Here is a 19,392-nt window from a genome sequence, read left to right on the forward strand (position 1 = left end):
CAAACAAAACACAGGTCAGTAGTACCTTCTTTTGTTTCAGCTGTGTTGTGAGGTACACACGTTGGGCTTCTGGGTCTGAAGGTTCTCCCTTCTTGGAAACGCCTGAGTCAGGAGAAATTTTTCTTTGCACACTCTGACCAGGGAATTTAAGGTTCTTCTTCTTCTGTGAGTCTAGAGTCAAGTCAAAGAGCAAGGGGCTCCCTGGCTTAGAGGAAACAAAATCAACATCACCTTCCTCACTGTCACCACTGCTTGTATCGGTGTCTCGCATCTCTCCCTGGGGGTGCCCTGCGGCCAGCGGTGCAGGCTGAGCAGCCGGTCCCTTTGGAGCAGGCGTGCCCCGGGTCTCCGGCTGTGCCCGCAAATGGCCCTGGAGCAGACTTTTCTGGAGGGTCTGCGTGCTTGTGTCCTTCTTTGCCTTTATTTCTCTAGCCTCCCAGCTCTTGGGGTGCTCCTTGCTGAGGTGTCCCCCTTTCAGGGACTGGCTTATTGGGTGTTGACTGTGAACAATTCGAGGCAAAGGCTTAGTTTCCTTTTCCCTTGGAGGTTCTGATTCTTTTTGGAGAGAATGCCTCTCACCATTTGACTTCTCCTGAGATGCAGATGGTTCTCTCAGCTCATTCCCACGGACCTGTTTGGATTTCATCTCAAATAGGTTTCTTTTGTGCACCCCTTCAACCTCCTTTGCAGCACTACGAAACTCTGTCTTCTCCCCTCGCTGCATCTCTTGAACAGCCGATTGTTTTTCCTTTACCACCAGGCCAGATGAGAGATCTTCCTCCATCCAGCACTTAGATTCAGGCTTCTGTTCCTTCTTTTGATCCAGGAGTGGATCTCTCTTTTCCCTTTGCTTCTTATCAGCTGTCTTTTCCTCATCTTCACCTTTGATGAACTGCTTCCAGAGGGATGGTTCTTGATTCTTGTCAATTACCTTGAACGGGTTTCTCTGCTGGCTGGAAGGATAACGAGATATCTCAGAGGCATGCTGAGACTTACTGGTTACAGAATGTTCTTCGGAATTAGGATCCTAAAAGACAAAGGAAATAATCTTACTATAAAATATTAAAGCAACCTTAACATCTAGAATACCTTTTTTCAGAGGAAATGGAAACACAGTAAAAGCAGTCCAATTTTTCTGAATGTTCCTAGGATCATTTCTCCCTCTAGAAAGGACTGCCAAACTCACAAAGAATTCGTTTCTTAACAGTACTTTCAATGCTTGCTTCCTTCTCTGTCCGTGATCACTGCTTTTCCAGGCCTCAAGGAACAGTAGTGACCAAGTCAAAGTGTTTTAATAATAGCAATAGCCACAATGTATACTTTTCATGAAAAACTACTCTCTCAAGATGAACTTTTCCCAAAACCTAAACAGTACCCTATACTTGCTTTGATTTTGGCTTTAGGAAGGTTTCACGGTACAAATCCAGAATCTTAAGTCCAAGCTATCTCCCTACAAAAACAAGTTTCATGACCTTGTACAGTCTAGCTCCTCATGTACTGGATTTCTGTAGGGTCTCTCCTAATTCTCACATTCTAAAAGCTTATGAATACACTGAGCTTATACCAACATCAAATAGATATCAGTCTATAAAAACATGCTGAAGTTAGTCAAGTAAATTTAACTTTTTCCTTAAATAGCAGGATACTAACTATATTTAAGACCCAAATGGTCCTTTGAATTAAGAGTCCCAACAAGGTCTACCATGCTTAAAGAAAAGAACTGTCTTTCAGAGACAGTACAATGAAAAGCAGTTTATACTGGACTTCAGGGTCTTTTCAGGTGATCCCACAGATTAAACAATCTTAATAGTCAGGTTTGAAAACAGATGAATAATTCCTACCTGCCATGGGATATTTCCACACCATTGCTTCCCCTCTGCCTTACTTCTAACACATCGGAAGAATAACCTAATGAAGTATAAAACAGAAATAATCAAATTTGTGAAAATACATTAAAACAAGAGATAAATTTGTTTTTAACCCAAGAAAACATCTTACAATTATTTGATACCAGCTTTCAAAGGTCACTTGAAACCAATTACTCTTATATGTACGACATTTAAAAATCTTTATCTCACAGGATATTTATAAGAGCTGAGAAGTAAAAGGATACAGATGTCATGGTAACCAGAGGGTATTCATAGATTTATTCTTTTAACTCTACAGAATAACTGACATGGGAACACTGATCAGCAAGGACTGCTAAAATCAGAAAAAAGGAGATAAACAGACATTATGTGTCCCTAATGGGAAGCCATAATACTTCCCATAAAGTAAAAACAAACAAACAAACAAAAAAACCAAGCCACGGACTTCCCTGGTGGCGCAGTGGTTAAGAATCTGCCTGCCAAGGCGGGGGACACAGTTTCGAGCCCTGGTCCGGGAAGATCCCACATGCCGTGGAGCAACGAAGCCTGTGCGCCACAACTACGGAGCCTGCGCTCTAGAGCCTGCAAGCCACAATTACTGAGCCCACGTGCCACAACTACTGAAGCCTGTGTGCCTAGATCCTGTGCTCCACAACAAGAGAAGCCACTACAATGAAGAGTAGCCCCCACTCTCCACAACTAGAGAAAGCCTGCACGCAGCAACAAAGACCCAACACAGCCAAAAATAAATTTAAAAACAAAAAAAAAACAAGCCAAACCAAAACAAACAAAAACTAACCTGAATCTGGTCAAACTTGAATCCAATTACCGATTTACAGGAAATACAAACAACAGAGGAACACATAAAACTAGACCAGGGGATGTAATCTGCAAACTCTTAACAGTGGGAAATGCTATTAAGATAAACAACTTGATTCCTTCAACAAATAAATCACAAGGGAGAAAAAAAGATTGGGGGGAACCTACTTAAGAGACTTAAAAAACCTATCAGTCAACTGCAATCTGTGGACCTTATTTAGATCTTGACCTAAGCAAATGAATAAAAACTACCAAAAAATAAACTATTTATAACATTTATGAATCTACTAGAAATCTGTAATACAACTGGTTAAAAAAAAAGAGTTCATATCTTGTAGAGCTACACACTGAAATATTTACAGAAGAAATGACATTATCTGGGATCTGTTTCCAAATATGGCAGGAGTTGGGGGGTAGAGTGGGTAGGGTATATATGGAACAAGATTAGCCATGAATTGGTGATTGTTGAAGCTCATGTGCTGTATTATTCTATCCTAATTTTGTATATATTTCCAATTTTCCACTAAGAAAAAAAAGACTGAATACAGACTTGCATCCCAGTGCAAGACAGTCCCTGCTCACACAAACACTACCTATACTCCAGCTATCCAGAAATGGCTACCCTGTCCCATCCTCAAACTAAGCCATGCACTCTCCATCCTACTGGACTTTGCATGTGTACCATCTTCCATCCAAAGGATGTCCTCCTTATCCCTATTTGCCCACCATTACCCCATCACCAGCTGTCAAAGTCCTACAGGTCCCTCCACACCTAGTTCAAGACATACCTCCTTTGCAAGGTTTTCGCACATCCCCTGCCCTGTTCATTCATTGTACTGCGTCTCTATTTTTGTTGTATATAGTTGTCGTACACTTGTATCTGCCTGTCTGCCCAACTATATTTTCAGCAACCAGAAGGCTATAACCATATATGATCTCTTCATTCGTAACTAAGCTTCGCCTTTTGTACATAATAGTTAAGTATTGCTGAATTAAACAGAACCTACTGATTTTTTCCTTACCCCAAACGACTTCTCAAAAACATGTAATCAGTTAAATAAGAGCTTTTAAAATAACATATTTTAATTGTTTAAATAGGTAATATACTCAATCAAAAAGTGTAAAATGGCACTGAAAAGCACCCCCTCCTCATATGTTCTGTTCACATCCCTCCCAAGTAACCATTTTCACTAATTTTTTGTTTGCCTTTCCAGAGATGGTTTTAATGCATATTCAGATCAATATAATATTTTATTTCTTCCTTCTCTACTCAAGGTACTAAATACCTTGCTTGCTTTTTTTTTTTAAACTTAACAATGTCTTGGAGATTCTTCTATAAAAACATATACATAAAGGACTTCCATATATATATATATATATATTTTTTTTTTTTTCCCCCTACAGCTGCACAGTTTTTTACACAGCTGCAGTTTTCCACTATAAGGATGTTCCATTATTTATTTAACCAGACCCTCTTGATGGGGCCAGTTTGGTTGTTTCCAATTCTTTCCTATTAAAAGCAATATCACAACGAACAACCTTTTGTATATGTCATTTCACATGTGTTTTAATATATCCGTAGGCAACTATCTATATCTCATACTGTGGATTACAGCCTTCATTGTTTTTCTTCATCAATTAGCTTCTAGGTTTTATTTATTAGTTCTCTTTTTGCTGCTTTCTAACTCATTAAATTTGTTTTACCTGCACTAATTCCTTCTTTCTGCTTTCTTTCCGTTTAATTTCTTGTTCTTTTTCAAACTTCTTAAATTAGTACTGTGATATACAACAGTCATCACAACAGTCTGAGTCCTAACTCAAAAACAAACCCTGAGCAGGTCATGACCCCTCAACGCCATGCTTCACTTGGACATAGAAGCAAAGATAACAAGCCCCAAATGGACAAGTATTCCATAAACGTCAAGTTAAAAAGAAAACAGGACCAGCCCCTCTCATACAAACTCACAGTTTTCCCATTCAAGCTCACAATTTTAAAAAACATGTATTGGTTTCTAATTTTTCTTACTGCAGTAGGATACTATATTGAACATATAGTTCTGAAAATTTCTGAAATGCCTTGAATACATGAAAATTCAAGGTACTGGCTACCATTAAGGAGTACTACTACTTACGAAAATAAGTCAAGAACAAATTCCTGCTGTTGTTGAAAGTGTATCAAGTACTTGAAACATTTACTGAAAGAATATTTTATAGTATCTGTTTTAAAGCCCACGCCTCAAAGACTTTCAGGAGAAGGGCAAGATTTGGAGAAACAGGGAAGAAAACAACACACACTGAGCATCAACTATGTGCTAGGCACAGTGCAAAAATGCTTCTACTTACATTTTTATTAAAATCAATCTGGGTGGGCTTCTCTGCTTTTAGGATAAAAAGTTTGTTACATTTATTAAATTGTAAATCAACAGAGAAAGCAGTGGAAATATATTCTCATAGAGAAAGCAAATACTGATTCCACTATGAAAAAAGAGCATAATTTCTACAGTATATTCATTAATTATTTTCCAGGACATAGGTTATGAACAATAATGATGAAGAAACCAGCAAGAGGTCATTCAAGGCCAAATCCAAGTCTCAGTTCCTCCACTTTCTCAGTAACCTTCATCAGCCTTAATCTCCTACTGTTAGTCTTACAGTCACAGAAGCATCTGGCATTTGAACACATCCAACATAGCACTCTAATGTGCAGATCGGACTGCTCGCCAACCTCTGTGTGTCTCTTATCCCAATTGTGTCACAGGGACTTTAGAAATATGGGTTCACATCTATATATGCAGCAATGGGGAAACATAAAGCTGGATTTCTACCTCATTCTTTTACACAAAAATTCAAGATGGAACAAAAAATGTAAAGAATGAAACTGTAGGACTTCCCTGGTGGCACAATAGTTAAGAATTCACCTGCCAATGCAGGGGACACAGGTTCGAGCCCTGGTCATGGAAGATCCCACATGCCGCGGAGCAACTAAGCCCGTGTGCCACAACTACAGAGCCTGTGCTCTAGAGCCCGTAAGCCACAACTACTGAGCCCGTGTGCCACAACTACTGAATCCCGAGCGCCTAGAGCCTGTGCTCTGCGACGAGAAGCTACCACAATGAGAAGCCTGAGCACGAAGAGTAGCCCCCGCTCACCACAACTAGAGAAAGCCCGCACGCAGCAACAAAAACCCAACGCAGCCAAAAATAAATAAGTAGACAAATGTATTTAAAAAAAAAAAGAATGAAACTGTAAATGTTCTAGGGAAAAAATGGAGATGAATATTTTTGTAATCCTAAAGTGAAAAGGGAATGACAAAATCCTGCAGCTGAGAAAGGATTTAGTAATTTGACTACATAAAAGTATTAAACTTCCATATAGTAAAAATACTATAGGTGAAATTACAAGACAAAAGGCAAACTGGGGGGGCTTCCCTGGTGGCGCAGTGGTTGAGAGTCCGCCTGCCGATGCAGGGGACACGGGTTCGTGCCCTGGTCCTGGAGGATCCCACGTGCCGCGGAGCGGCTGGCCCCGTGAGCCATGGCCGCTGAGACTGCGCATCCGGAGCCTGTGCTCCGCAACGGGAGAGGCCACAACAGTGAGAGGCCCGTGTACCGCAAAAAAAAAAGGCAAACTGGCGAAAGTAATTTCTACACATATTACAAAGGGTTAATATCCTCTCCACACAAGGATTACTTCTATGATACAGCGCAGTGCACGACACTCTACAGCACCTAGTAAAAGTCCTGGCTTTATTGAGTGGCGTTCTTCATGGGTTGCTGGGCCTGAGGTCCTTCTGCATGCGTCTGGTTCATGCCCAAATGCCTCTCCGTCATCAGCCTAAGTAATCATCACTGGGTTAAATAACCTGCATGTCAATTCTACCCAGTAACCAACCATACAAGGAGTTTCCTAGACATGCAAAGATTCAAGTGGTATGAAAAATGAAGTATTTTGAACATCCCACTACAACCAGTTATTTAAAGAACTAAAATAACTGGTTGGTTTTACCCAACTACGGACAAAAGAATATTACCATCTATTTTGACCCCATATCCTTGAGAATGAAAGCTAAAAGAGAGAGAGAGAGGGGAGAGAACATGAACTCAGGAGCTGGATGACAATGTCCAACATCTGTATATCAACGTGTGCCACATCATTAACGTCAAAGCAAGGGTTGTTCCCTCTGGTTCTACCGAGGGACTATCATAGTTTTCTTTAATGCCCATAAACTGGGCATTAAAAATGCTCATGGCTGAGGGTCAGTCAAACGCTGGTGAGTGGTACCATCTGGTGTTTAGTTAGAGAACTACACAAAAAAGCGGCTTTACTCCAAGGTAACAAAAATGCGCATCTTAGTCCTACTTTGGTTTATACCTCCCCTGCATTACTCTGCTACACCTGTCTCCTAGCTAGGTTAAGCGTTAAACATAATGGTATTAATTCAAGCATGTAAAGTACTTTAAGTTCCTGAAAAGAAAACCCAGTTTTGGGGAAGGAAAGGCTGTACTCCCTGACATCGTTCTCCAGAGTATAGGGGTTCTGGCTAAATGCCTTGCTGTCTGCTAAGGAAGTCATCATCCATAGACACATCACCTATTTCTTTTTAAATTTCCAGCCTGTACCACCTATCAGGGTACTTGTTGGATTTTTTGCTTTGTTTTTAATTTGTTGAGTGTTGTAGAACTGTATTTTATTTGTCCTAAAACAAGCTTTTTAAAGCTCTAGTAAGTACCTCCTAATAAGTGTTCTAGATCTGGACTAAAAGAAATACATTCAAGCATTCTTTTTCTATTTTTAAAATAATGATCACCTCTCAGCCTCATCTACCTAGTGTGAAGAATATTAGAGACAAGTTCTCAAACTTCTGTCTTCAGCTTAGACCTTTCTTCGGAGCTGCCCACTCACTTTGCTAGCTGGTTTCATACATACGTAAGACACAATGAGTCCAAAGCTGTATGTGTTAGCCATCCTCTACTGATGTTACCTTTCCTTCCTTGTCTTGCTTAATGGTAAACTCATCATCCATACACCCAACTAGGCAACCATTTCCTGAGCACTGACCACGTGCCGAATGCCAGACTAAGTGCACCACACACACGGCCTCAGTGAACCCTCACAACTGAGTGAAATCGGGGCTCCCATGACCACTGTCCCAGCTGAGTAAATGGAGGAAAGAACATGCTTAAACATGCTTAAACACCCTACCAGGAAACGTGCCGTATCCATTTCAGCAAGTGTTCTCCAGTCTAAGTGCACCCAACTCCACTGCCAGGGCTTCAATCCAAACCCATCTTTCACTTAGAGAAGGTGGGTGTGCCTGGAGTTGGTTAGACCCAGGCTCAAATCCCAGTGATGCCACATCATAACCATGGTACCTCAGATTTCTTCTCTAACCTCTCTAAATGTTTCCTCACCTGTCTATACAACAGGGATATTGAAACCTCTCACAGAAGATTCTATGAAGATAAGAGGTAAAGAATATGCCACGTAGAAGGCATTCAATAGCAACTATTAGTTCAGTGGGCTCCGTGCCTCCACTGCCTTCACTTCCTAATCTAACTTCCATAGTGCTTCTTTTAATGTAAATTGAATAAAGTTCTTTGGCGTCTTCCTACCACATAGAACAATATCTCTGTATGATTCAGGGCCCCCAGTAGTGTGTAAAGGAGAACATCCTAACTTCACGTACTAGAGGCTTACTGGCACCACTGTACTAGCAAAAAACAACAGAAAAGTGAATTTTTAAAAATTCCATTTATAGGGAATTCCATGGCGGTCGAGTGGTTAGGACTCTGCAGTTTCACTGCCAATGGCCAGGGTTCAATCTCTGGTTGGGGAACTAAGATCCCACAAACCGCATGGTACAGCCAAAAAAAAAATTCCACTTACAACAGTGTCAAAAAACATTAACACTGAGGACTAAATTTAACCAAAAGGGTATAGTACTCTATAATGAGAACTATTCCGTAATGCTGAAATTTTAAAAGTCATAAATAAATAATATACCATGCTCATGAACTGGAAGATCAATATTGATGTCAGTTCTCCCCAAACTCATCTATATAGGTTCAATGAAATCCCAACTGAGTTTTCTGAGGAAATTTTAAAAGTCGATTCTACATTTTATATGGAAATGTAAAGGACCTAGAATAGCCAATCTTGAAAAGGAAAGTTGGATTCACACGACCTTATCTGATCTTGTCAGGCAGGATAGGCAAATAGATCAATGGAAGAGCTTAGCAAGTCCAAAAACAGACCCACACGTGGTGGTCAACCGATTTTTCAACAAAGGTGACAAGCGTTTCCACGGGGAAAGGAAAGTCTTCAAAAAATGGTGCTGAAACAATTGAATAACATTCATTCATTACTATATGAAAAATTAAATGAACCTCAGTTTGAATCTCATGAGGTACCCCAAATTATTGATAATATGAGGTAGAGCATAGACTAAACAAAAAAGCCATTAAAAAAAAAACTATAAAACTTCTAGAAGAAACCACTGGAGAACTTTATGATCTTGAGGTAGGCAAAGATTTCTCAGAGAACACAAAAAGCACAAACCATAACAAAATGATAAATTGGACTTCATAAAATGAAAAGCTTCTGCTCCTCAAAAGATAGTCAAGAAAGTGAAAGCCACAGATTGGGAGAAAACATTCACAATCCATATATCCACCAAAGGACTTCTACAGAGAATACATAAAGAACTCTCTCAACTCAATAACAAAAGACAACTCAATTTTAAAAATAGGCAAAAATCCCCCAAAGTCATGCTGTATGATTCCATGTATGTAACATTCTGAAATGACAAAATTTTAGAGCTGTAGATCAGGTTCATGATTGGCAGGGGTGAACAGGGGGAAACGAGGAAGGTGGATGTGGTTATAAAAGGGCAACAAGAAGGATCCTCCGGTAATGGAACCACTCAATATCTTGACTGTTGTAGTGAATACACAAAACTACACTTGATAAAGTTGTATAGAACTAAATGTATGTGTACACACACAAATTAGTACAAGTAAAACTATCTTTACAAATGAGATCAGTGAATTATCAATATAAATATCAATATCCTAGTTATGATATTATACTAAATTTTGCAAAATGTTACCATTAGGTAAAGTCTACAGAGGATCTCTCTGTACTGTCAATATTTCTTTTAATTGCTTGTGACTCTACAATTATGTCATTTAAAAATTTCAATTTAAAAAATGGGCAAAAATTTTAAACAGATACTCCATCAAAGAAGATATACAGAAATGGCAAAAAACCACATGAAACAAAATGGTCTTCATAAATGGTATTCAAAATGGTATTCATAAAATGGAATTCAACTGGGCAATAATAAAGAATGAATTACTGGGGACTTCCCTGGTGGCGCAGTGGTTAAGAATCCGCCTGCCAATGCAGGACACATGGGTTCGATCCCTGGTCTAGGAAGATCCCACATGCCGCAGAGCAACTAAGCCCATGCGCCACAACTGCTGAGCCTGTGCTGTAGCGCCCGCGAGCCACAACTACTGAGCCTGCACGCCACAACTACTGAAGCCTGCATGCCCTAGAGCCCGTGCTTTGCAACAAAGAGAAGCCACCGCAATGAGAAGCCCGCGCGCCGCAACGAAGAGCAGCCTCCGCTCGCCACAAGTAGAGAAAGCCCGTGCGCAGCAACGAAGACCCAACGCAGCCAAAAAGTAAATAAATTTATTTTAAAAAAATGAATTACTGATACACACAACCACATGGATGAATCTCACAGATACTGTTACATAAAAGCCAGATACAAAAGAATACATACACTATGAATCAAAACAATGACTGGCTACAGTGGGTGGGGGGATTAACTAGAAGGGATCCAATGGCACTTAATGGGGTAATGGAAAAAAATATTCTATATTTTGACTGGGATCTTGGTTATAAGGATGGGTATATACCTTTCTCAAAACTCAACCGGTTGAACACTTAAAAGAACTGTGCATCTTACTGCATGCATAACTCAGTTAAGAAATACAGTAGTACAGGCAGTTTTCAGTTATGTAAAAGTTGTAAAGATGGTACTTGAATGCCTATACTTGGGGGGAAATATTGATCTAGAATATATAAATTCCAAACTGCACAGAATATCATATAAAAACATTACATCTGGCCCCTGCCTTCCTGGCCAGCCTTATCTTCTGAAGTCTCCACTCAAATATATGCTAACTACTGAACCAAATGCTTGCAATTACTTCATGCCCCTGTACACTAATGCAGGATACTGATCTGTTAAATATGACCTCTTTTTTGCCCCTAGCGAATTCCTACTTATTTTTCAATACTCATGACAAATATCTGCCACCTATATAGACTTCTCTGCCCTTTCTCTGAGTTCCCATAAAAGGGAAACTAGCATTTATTGAGTACTTAACATACATTAGACATTTTTACACATTACCTCGTTGTACTACCAGAATGAGAAAGTTGACGAGTTAGTACAAGTTAATGACCATTGGTGGGCTGATGTTAAATTCGCTACTTGAGAGCTGGAGAGGGAGGGAGGGAGAGCAGTTTATCCAGAAATTAACCGGAAGTCAGGCTTCTCACATTAACCAGTAGCTCAGAAGTCAGGAAGTGACAGCCCAAAAGGTATTCAATATATATAGAAATACCGTTTGTTTTTTAATGACTTTTAAAGAATAGTCAATCCTAGGAAAACACCTGACTGTAACCCCACCAGGCCAAGCAAAACAAAAATACACTTAGCTGTTCCTTTTAGACACTTACCTGTATTCTTTCTTGCCCTGTGATAGAAACAGACCCTGAAGCTCTACCGCAAAGTCCTCATGCAATAAACAATGAGAAACAGGAATGCTAGAGGGAAAAAAAATTGAAATTTTGTTTTAGGAGGCAAAGAATAGAGGTCAATATCCTAAAATTAAATCCAGAATATGGGTTTTAAACTTAAGGGTCCATGTATGACCTCTACTGGGTTTGTAAATCCCCCACACTTTTATGTCTATGTGCATTCCTCTGGGGAAAGGGCCCACAGCTTTCATCTCTTCTCATGCCCCCAAATAAAATATGACAGTAAATATACCTATCTTTTTCCTGAGGACTCAAGTTTAAAATGATACTGTGCTATGTGACCACTATACTGCGATACCTCCAAGCTGTGAATTTTCCCCAGGTTCTTCCATCATCCTTCTTCCTGATAACCTGTTACCTGTCACTCAGTGTTGTTCACATGCCAACTCTGCAAACACACTCTACTAATTTGCTTCATGCTTGGTTGGCATAAGTTCAACTCCTCCCTTCCAACTTCTTACTATGAAAGAATTTATGTATAACATTTGAGAGTGAAGATCTAAAGTAGTCTCACATGACCTGTGGCATTTTCTTTGTCTTTTTGCTTATATTCTGGTTACTAGACATTCCAAAGAGGTCGAATTTATCAAATAACCGTCTTCATATCAAATATTATTGTACTAGTTTGTATAGCAATATGTTCTTATAAATGGTAAGCTATATAAGGACATTTTTCTCTTCACTTAAAACCAAATCTTATGCTTCTATTAATGTTTAACTCCTACAAATCTGAATGTGCTTTCATGTCTCATGAAACTTGAGCTAGGTACTGAACCTAAGAAGCTCCATATAGATATCAGAAATTAAACAGTAAACTCTGCCATAATGATATGGTGTTGATAGCTTGAGTATTTTTGTTTGGTCCCTTCTAAAGATTTAACACTGATTTAAACAGAGTCACTTTGTATTTAATTAAATTGGATCCCAGTAATTTCTTTCAAATGTAAAAACTTATTAGAAGGCTAAGAAAATATTTTCTCTAAAAATTTATTTTCTAAATCTGAAAAAGGGTAAAAATCTTCAACTTAGTTTCAAAGCATAACAAAAACACAAATCATCTAAATCATTTGGGGGAAACATGAGAAGTTAATGTATGTGTTGAAAAAATACTTTATTTTCTAGTATTGATATCCATTATGTGCCTTACATATGTAGAAAAATACCTTTTCTAAACCAAGTTAAGTAGAAAGCAGGAAAAATGCATAATGATGTGACAGTTTAAAATTTCACATAGAAACTGTGGACACTTGGTACTGTGAAAACATTAACAACACTTTATGAGAACAGTATTAACTTTCCTCACTTCAAAGAAGATGCTTAATATTTCTGGGTCTCAGCTTTCACCTTCGTAAAAAATTAGACTGCTGAATCAGATTTCTGATGTTTATTTCAGGATTTCTGATGTTTCTTTCAGCTTTAAGCCCTAAAGTAATTTGTTTCTTTGGAATATCAATCTCACCACTTAAATGCAGAGAATACTATTTTTAAAGGGGGCTGTTAATCTGACTACCAGAGTGTTCTAACTTCAAACATTTAAAAACCAGTTGGAGGGCCTCCCTGGTGGCGCAGTGGTTAAGAATCTGTCTGCCAATGCAGGGGACACCGGTTCGAGCCCTAGTCCGCCAAGATCCCACATCCTGCGGAGCAACTAAGCCCATGCACCCCAAGTACTGAGCCTGTGCTCTAGAGCCCACGAGCCACAACTACTGAGCCTATGCGCCACAGCTACGGAGACTATGCACCACAACTACTGAAGCCCGCGTGCCTAGAGCCTGTGCTCCACAACAAGAGAAGCCACCGCAATGAGAAGCCTGCGCACCGCAACGAAGAGTAGCCCCCGTTCTCCCCAACTAGAGAAAGCCAGCGTGCAGCAACGAGGACCCAATGCAAACAAAAATAAATAAATAAATAAAATTTTTAAAATAAATAAATAAAAACCAGTTCGGCCTAAAACTAGTGCAAAGCTGGCACCAGTTGATTTCTGCTATGCCTGTATGCCTCACTTAAATGGGAAGGGGGTAATGTTCAAGCAGGAGAAGGGAGGGTCAAGGCCTGACTGGTGAACAGAAACCCAGAACTGAAAAGGACCAGAAGGATCCAGACGTAGCCAATCCTCCATGTTATAAGTGAGGGAATTGGCGGCCCAGAGAGGGAAAGTAACCAGCCTTGGGTCACACAGGAAGCAGTGGCGGAGCGTGTCCCTAACATGCCACGCTTTCCTGGGATTACCAACTACTTAAAGGGCCCTGGCTCCGCAGACCAGGGGTCCCAGCTCTCCTAGTCCTTGTGGGAAGCGGAGAGCCGGAGACTCCTCCTGGGAGGCCACGCGCAGTCGCAGGGAACCGTGCCCAGCTCGAGACCTACTCGGTGGCCCCCACGAAGCTGCATGTGTCCGCCGGGCACACGTAGAAGCTCTTTCCTTTATTCGGGCCATCTCGGACGCCGGTCTTCAGAAAACATAAGGTCCCTGAGGAGAGAAGGTCGACAATGATTACGCCACGCTAGGCTGACAGACCCCGAAGGACCCTACCACCCTGACCTCCTACCGTGCTGTGGACACCCAATCACTTCCATCCCACTACTTCTTTCCTCTTCCCCGAAATCACCCCCACTCCCAACGCCTGCTTCCGCCTTTTACTCCGCCCTCCTCATTCAGGAACCAATTGTCACCCACCTCCTGTAGTCTTAACCCCCATAATTCACCGCCGCGGCCTTAGCCCCACCCACCCTAGCTACAATCAGTCAATCAGACGGGGAGTGTGCTCACCTCCAACCTATGCTCGCGGCGCGCCGAAATCAAAACTGAGGCGAGGGGGCGGAGTGGGGAACCTGGTCTGGTTGGTGGGGCGTGGCTGGTGCTAGAGGGAGGCTTGGGGGCTGGCAGGGCTTCCGGGCCGAGGGAAGCTTTGTTTTGCAGGTCTTGGAAGACGAAAGAACGGGACAGTGAGCGGGACGACTCTAGCGTATATTCATTTAAGATCTAGAGGCGGCCCTAGAGGAAGCAGACGTTACAAACTCCTCTGCAAAGAAAGCTGCCTTCTCCCGGAGGCCAAGAGCGCCTGGAGCTTCGCGGTCATCTGCGAGCCGGGGCCTGGCGCTAGTGGGCGCTCTGCCTCCGCGAGGGGTCACTGGGGAGGGGAGGAGTCCCTGAGAAGCGGCCACCGCAGGAGGAGGCACTGGATTTGCAATTTAGGGGCGAGGGGCGGGGCGCGAGTGAGGGCTGATGGGGCGTCCTTTAAAGCTGCAGGGTGAACTGGCAAATCTATCGTAAAGCAGGCATAAAGACTAGGGCTACACAACACAAAGCGCTAACCCATACATATCTCTCTGGACAACCTGGTGACATGCGCAGCATTTTAAGGACCCCCGACACTCATAGACGTTTGAGTGACTCACCCGAGGTCAGAGAATTAGCGAGTGGGCCGTCTGCCGACGGGTGCCCAGGGGACAGCGCAGCTGCCTCCTCTGTGTACTCAATGTTCTCTAGGCGCTCGGTGTAGGAGACCTGAGTTAGAAATGTTTCAAAGTGGAAACAACAGGAGAAATAGATTGTCTTTGGTGAAAGGGAGTTTTATTTTGCACACTTTGTATTGTCAGACTTTTTCTACTAGTATGCTTTTTGTAATATTAAAAATAGAGGGTGAAGTTAAAAGAAAGGGGACTATTTGAAATCGTAATCAGATCTCTTAGTCAACAAAAAGGGAGAAATAGAAATCAGAGACTTACTGCAAGAAAGATGGCTTCGTCTTACAACTACTGAGGACCATATGTCCAGACATATGGTGTGTGCAACTGTACTTATGGAGACCGTAGGACAGGAAATTGCAAATTCTAGGAAATCTGGGCTAAATGATAAATGTAAATGTCCTAGGGGTTCCAGAGGAGGGGAGACAAACCTGAGGTATCATTTATTTATTTTTTTAATAGATTTTGTTTATGTATCTATTTATGGCTGCGTTGGGTCTTCGTTGCTGCACGCGGGCTTTCTCTAGTTTCGGCGAGCGGGGGTTACTCTTCGTTGTGGTGAGCCGGCTTCTCTTGTTGCGGAGCACGGGCTCTAGAAGCGCAGGCTCAGTAGTTGTGGCGCACGGGCTTAGTTGCTCCGTGGCATGTGGAATGTTCTCGGACCAGGGATCGAACCCATGTCACCTGCACTGGCAGGCGGATTCTTAACCACTGTGCCACCAGGGAAGCCCCAAGTTATCATTTATTAATTAAATGAGCCCTTATTAGCATTTTTTGTCACGTGCTTGAGAAATATACAATTCATTTATTCATACACAAAGTTTAAGATGACTTTTTTCTTTTTTCTTTTTTTTTTTTTTTTGCGGTACGCGGGCCTCTCACTGTTGTGGCCTCTCCCGTTGCGGAGCACAAGCTCCGGACGCGCAGGCTCAGCGGCCATGGCTCACGGGCCCAGCCGCTCCGCGGCATGTGGTATCCTCCCGGACCGGGGCACGAACCCGCGTCCTCTGCATCGGCAGGCGGACTCTCAACCACTGTGCCACCAGGAAAGCCCTAAGATGACTATTCTAACCACAAAGAGCTTGCTCAGTATTTGGAGGAGACAGAACTAGCACATACTGAACACTTAAATAACAATGTAAAATAGTATTTAAATGTCAAGATGAGTGGAGTTAGCAGTAAACTCTGTAGGACTAGATAAAGATGTGTCTGGAAGCAAAGTGGAGTTAGTTTATACATAACTATCCCTTCTGAAACACCTATAGATAAACGTAGAGACAGGAAAGGAGCAAAAAACAAATAAATAAATAGAGGCATTTTCATTATTCCCAGATTGTAATTCTTGCATTGAGAGTTTTTTATGCACATTTTTAATGCTGTATTAAGAGAAGAGGACCATGAATACTGGATTTGCAGGAAAAGGGGCATGATAATTTAATTATTTATTGAATAATGTCTTTTTGAAACAAATAAGACAAAATTGGGGCCTCTTAAATATCCCATTGAGGAAGAAGCTCTTCCTCTGCAAGTATTCAAGCCAGTATCAGGTCCAACCCCATGAAAGTGTGCACAGCCAAATCACAGAAAGGGGAAATATTTCTCCCATAAATTTGGGATATGCTAGAACAAAATGTTTAAGCTCTGGACAGTTTGTCCCACTTAATCATATTTATAAGAGTGAAAATACAAACAAATTTTTTTGTGAAAGGTGGCCATAAACTATAGTGAATTATACAATATACACTTTTCAAAATACATACATTAGTGTGTATATATTAACTTATTTTTTTTTTTTTTTACGGTACGCCGGCCTCTCACCGCTGTGGCCTCTCCCGCCGCGGAGCACAGGCTCCGGACGCGCAGGCGCAGCGGCCATGGCTCACGGGCACAGCCGCTCCGCGGCATGTGGGATCCTCCCGGACCAGGGCACGAACCCGTGTCCCCTGCATCGGCAGGCAGACTCTCAACCACTGCGCCACCAGGGAAGCCCTATTTTTAATTTATATCCGTAATTAGCCTGTAGACTCTTGGAGAGCCCTTTGGACACGATGTGCTTTATGGACCCCTATTTTGAGTAAAGTTGAGACTTTGAGTTTGTTTTTCTTTAAAACTTGATTGATTCAGAATGAATGGCTAGGCTAGGTCCTAGAGCTAGATAGTTTAAATCCACAGGTTAATGAGCCAGTAAATTCTTTCTGTATGGGGCTGGTCAAACGTAAAGCATGTGATGGAACTGTTCTAAAACTGGATCGTAGTAATGGCTGCACCACTATATACATTTCCCAAGACTCAGGGCACTGTACACTTTAAATAGGTGAATTCGATGGTGTCTAAACTATCCTTCAATAAAGCTGTTAAAGACAAAGATACACTGTATAAGCAATGCCAAAACATCTGCATGGAAAATAAAACCTAAGATCAATCACCTAGATGTTCTGACATCCTAAGGAAATTAACGGATGAAGGAGTAAATAGTAGAAACCCTTTAGTTTTAGATGGTATTCATCCTTAAGCAGAATGGTTCACTGACTTGTGGAATAAAATCCAGAGGGGAGCAAACGCTCATTTTAATTCTTGCGGAAATGAAACAGTTGTATTTTATCTGGTCAGAATTGTGCTGGCTGGCATATATTAAACGTGACAGGCATCCATAAGATACTGGTGGTGAGAGTACCAGCTAGAAGTCACCCCTTGACATCCCTGTCACTGTCTGGATTGTTTTAAAATAATCAGCAAGTCCAAATTTCAAGTTATTTGTAAAATTCCAAGTTCTATGCAGCCTTTACCTTTACTCATTATTTTAAAAAATGAAATTGTCCGAATATGTTTTTCCAATTAGCTGATAATCTAAGTATATTTCGAATTTATATCCTTCTGGGTTTTTGTTAATTGCTTTGGGGTGGCGAGTGGTAACTAATTTTAAACAGTAGATAAAGGATTTTTTGAGCCACATTATTACTATAGGGAAACATCACTGTAGCCTAACTTCTGAGGTATATTTTGAGATAAGTGCTTTTACACGCATTCTTACATGTAGTTCTCACAGGTACCCTGGAAGTGGGTATTCTTCTATCCCCATTTTAAAAAATAGGACACCAAAGTTTAGTTAAGGAGCTTGCCCCAAGGCCATGCTATTAGCCACTTCCTTACAGAGCCTCTCCTTGAACTTTGGAACCAGAAGATGAATCTATTCCTGGCTCAAAGTCAGAAAGCTGACACTGGACAGATCAGGGACTGGAAGCCATTTTGGGGGGACTCCCAATCCAGTTCTCGCCACTACAGTATTTTTAGGAAGCATAAATTATTCAGTGATTCATTTAGATATTTAACCTACGCATAGCCAAGCATTCAGATATTTCTGTTATATAGACGTGGCTCAACAAATCCAAGCCAAAAAAAAAAAAACCAAGTCCTGCCATTTTATAAATGATCACTAGGTAGCAGCATATTAACACAAAAGCCAAACACAAGGTCCACCTTTTCTGCTGTTTTCATTCTTTTTATTTAACGATATGTAATGGTAATTCGATTTCATTTTATTTTGTGCCTTTCAAATATATGACCATTTTAAACTTTGATAAAGGCACAGTCAGGATGAGAATATAGTAAAGACAAATCTGGTTATAATTGGAAAATTGAAAAGATTTTACAAATTCTTTTGTTGTACCATATTTTATATTACGTTCCAAATGTCACTGGTCTTAAAATATTATCCCCAAAATGGTTCAAATCAGGCCCTCCTTCATCCACTTTTCTTTTCTGGTAAGTGTACGATTCAATACTTTTTTAGTAAATTTATAAAGTTGTGCAACCATCACCCCAATCTAGTTTTAGAACATTTCCATCACCCCCCAAAACTTCCCTCAAATCTGTATGTAGTCAGTTCCCACTAACACCCCCAGCACCAAGGCCACCACCGATCTGCCTTCTGTATTTATAAGTATGCCTTTTGGGACATATCTTATAAATGGAGTATACAATATGTAGTCCATTGCCTCTGTCCCCTTTCATTTAACATAATGTTTTGAGGTTCATCCGTGTTGTAGTGTATATCAGTGTTTCAACCATTTTATCGCTGAATGGTATTCCATTATACTTGGATTGTTTTCCCTTGGGGTTTATTAGGAATCATGTTGTTACGAACATTAACAAGTCTTTATATAGACTTTTTTTTTTCATTTCTCTTGGATAGATACCTTAAGAGGAATTGCTGGTCAGGTGGTAAGATTATGTGTCAATTTTTAAGGAGTTTCCGGCTGTTTTCCAAAGTGACTGTACCATTTTACATTCCCAACAGCAACATATAAAGGTTCCAGGTTCTCCACATCCTTACCAACACTTGTTATTGTCTGTCTTTTTTATTATAGTCATTGTAGCAGCTGTGAAGTGTTATCTCAGCTTG

General features: G+C 40.9%; 1 protein-coding gene across 1 annotated transcript in view; it reads right to left on the reverse strand.

Annotated features, from left to right (window-relative positions):
• TTF2 (transcription termination factor 2) overlaps positions 1–14,144 on the reverse strand; it is a 42,578-nt gene extending 28,434 nt beyond the window's left edge. The window contains exons 1-5 of the mRNA XM_082660315.1: positions 14,072–14,144; positions 13,890–13,992; positions 11,445–11,531; positions 1,842–1,908; positions 26–1,027 (exon numbers count right to left, since the gene is read on the reverse strand). Of these exons, the coding sequence (XP_082516441.1) occupies positions 26–1,027; positions 1,842–1,908; positions 11,445–11,531; positions 13,890–13,992; positions 14,072–14,099 (1,287 nt within the window). The 5' untranslated portion in view covers positions 14,100–14,144. The remainder of the gene's footprint in view (positions 1–25; positions 1,028–1,841; positions 1,909–11,444; positions 11,532–13,889; positions 13,993–14,071) is intronic.
• Between the last annotated feature and the right edge of the window lie 5,248 nt (positions 14,145–19,392).

The sequence above is a fragment of the Grampus griseus genome, assembly GCF_964374135.1.
Source record: "Grampus griseus genome assembly, chromosome: 1".
In the NCBI taxonomy this organism is placed as follows: Eukaryota; Metazoa; Chordata; class Mammalia; order Artiodactyla; family Delphinidae; genus Grampus; species Grampus griseus.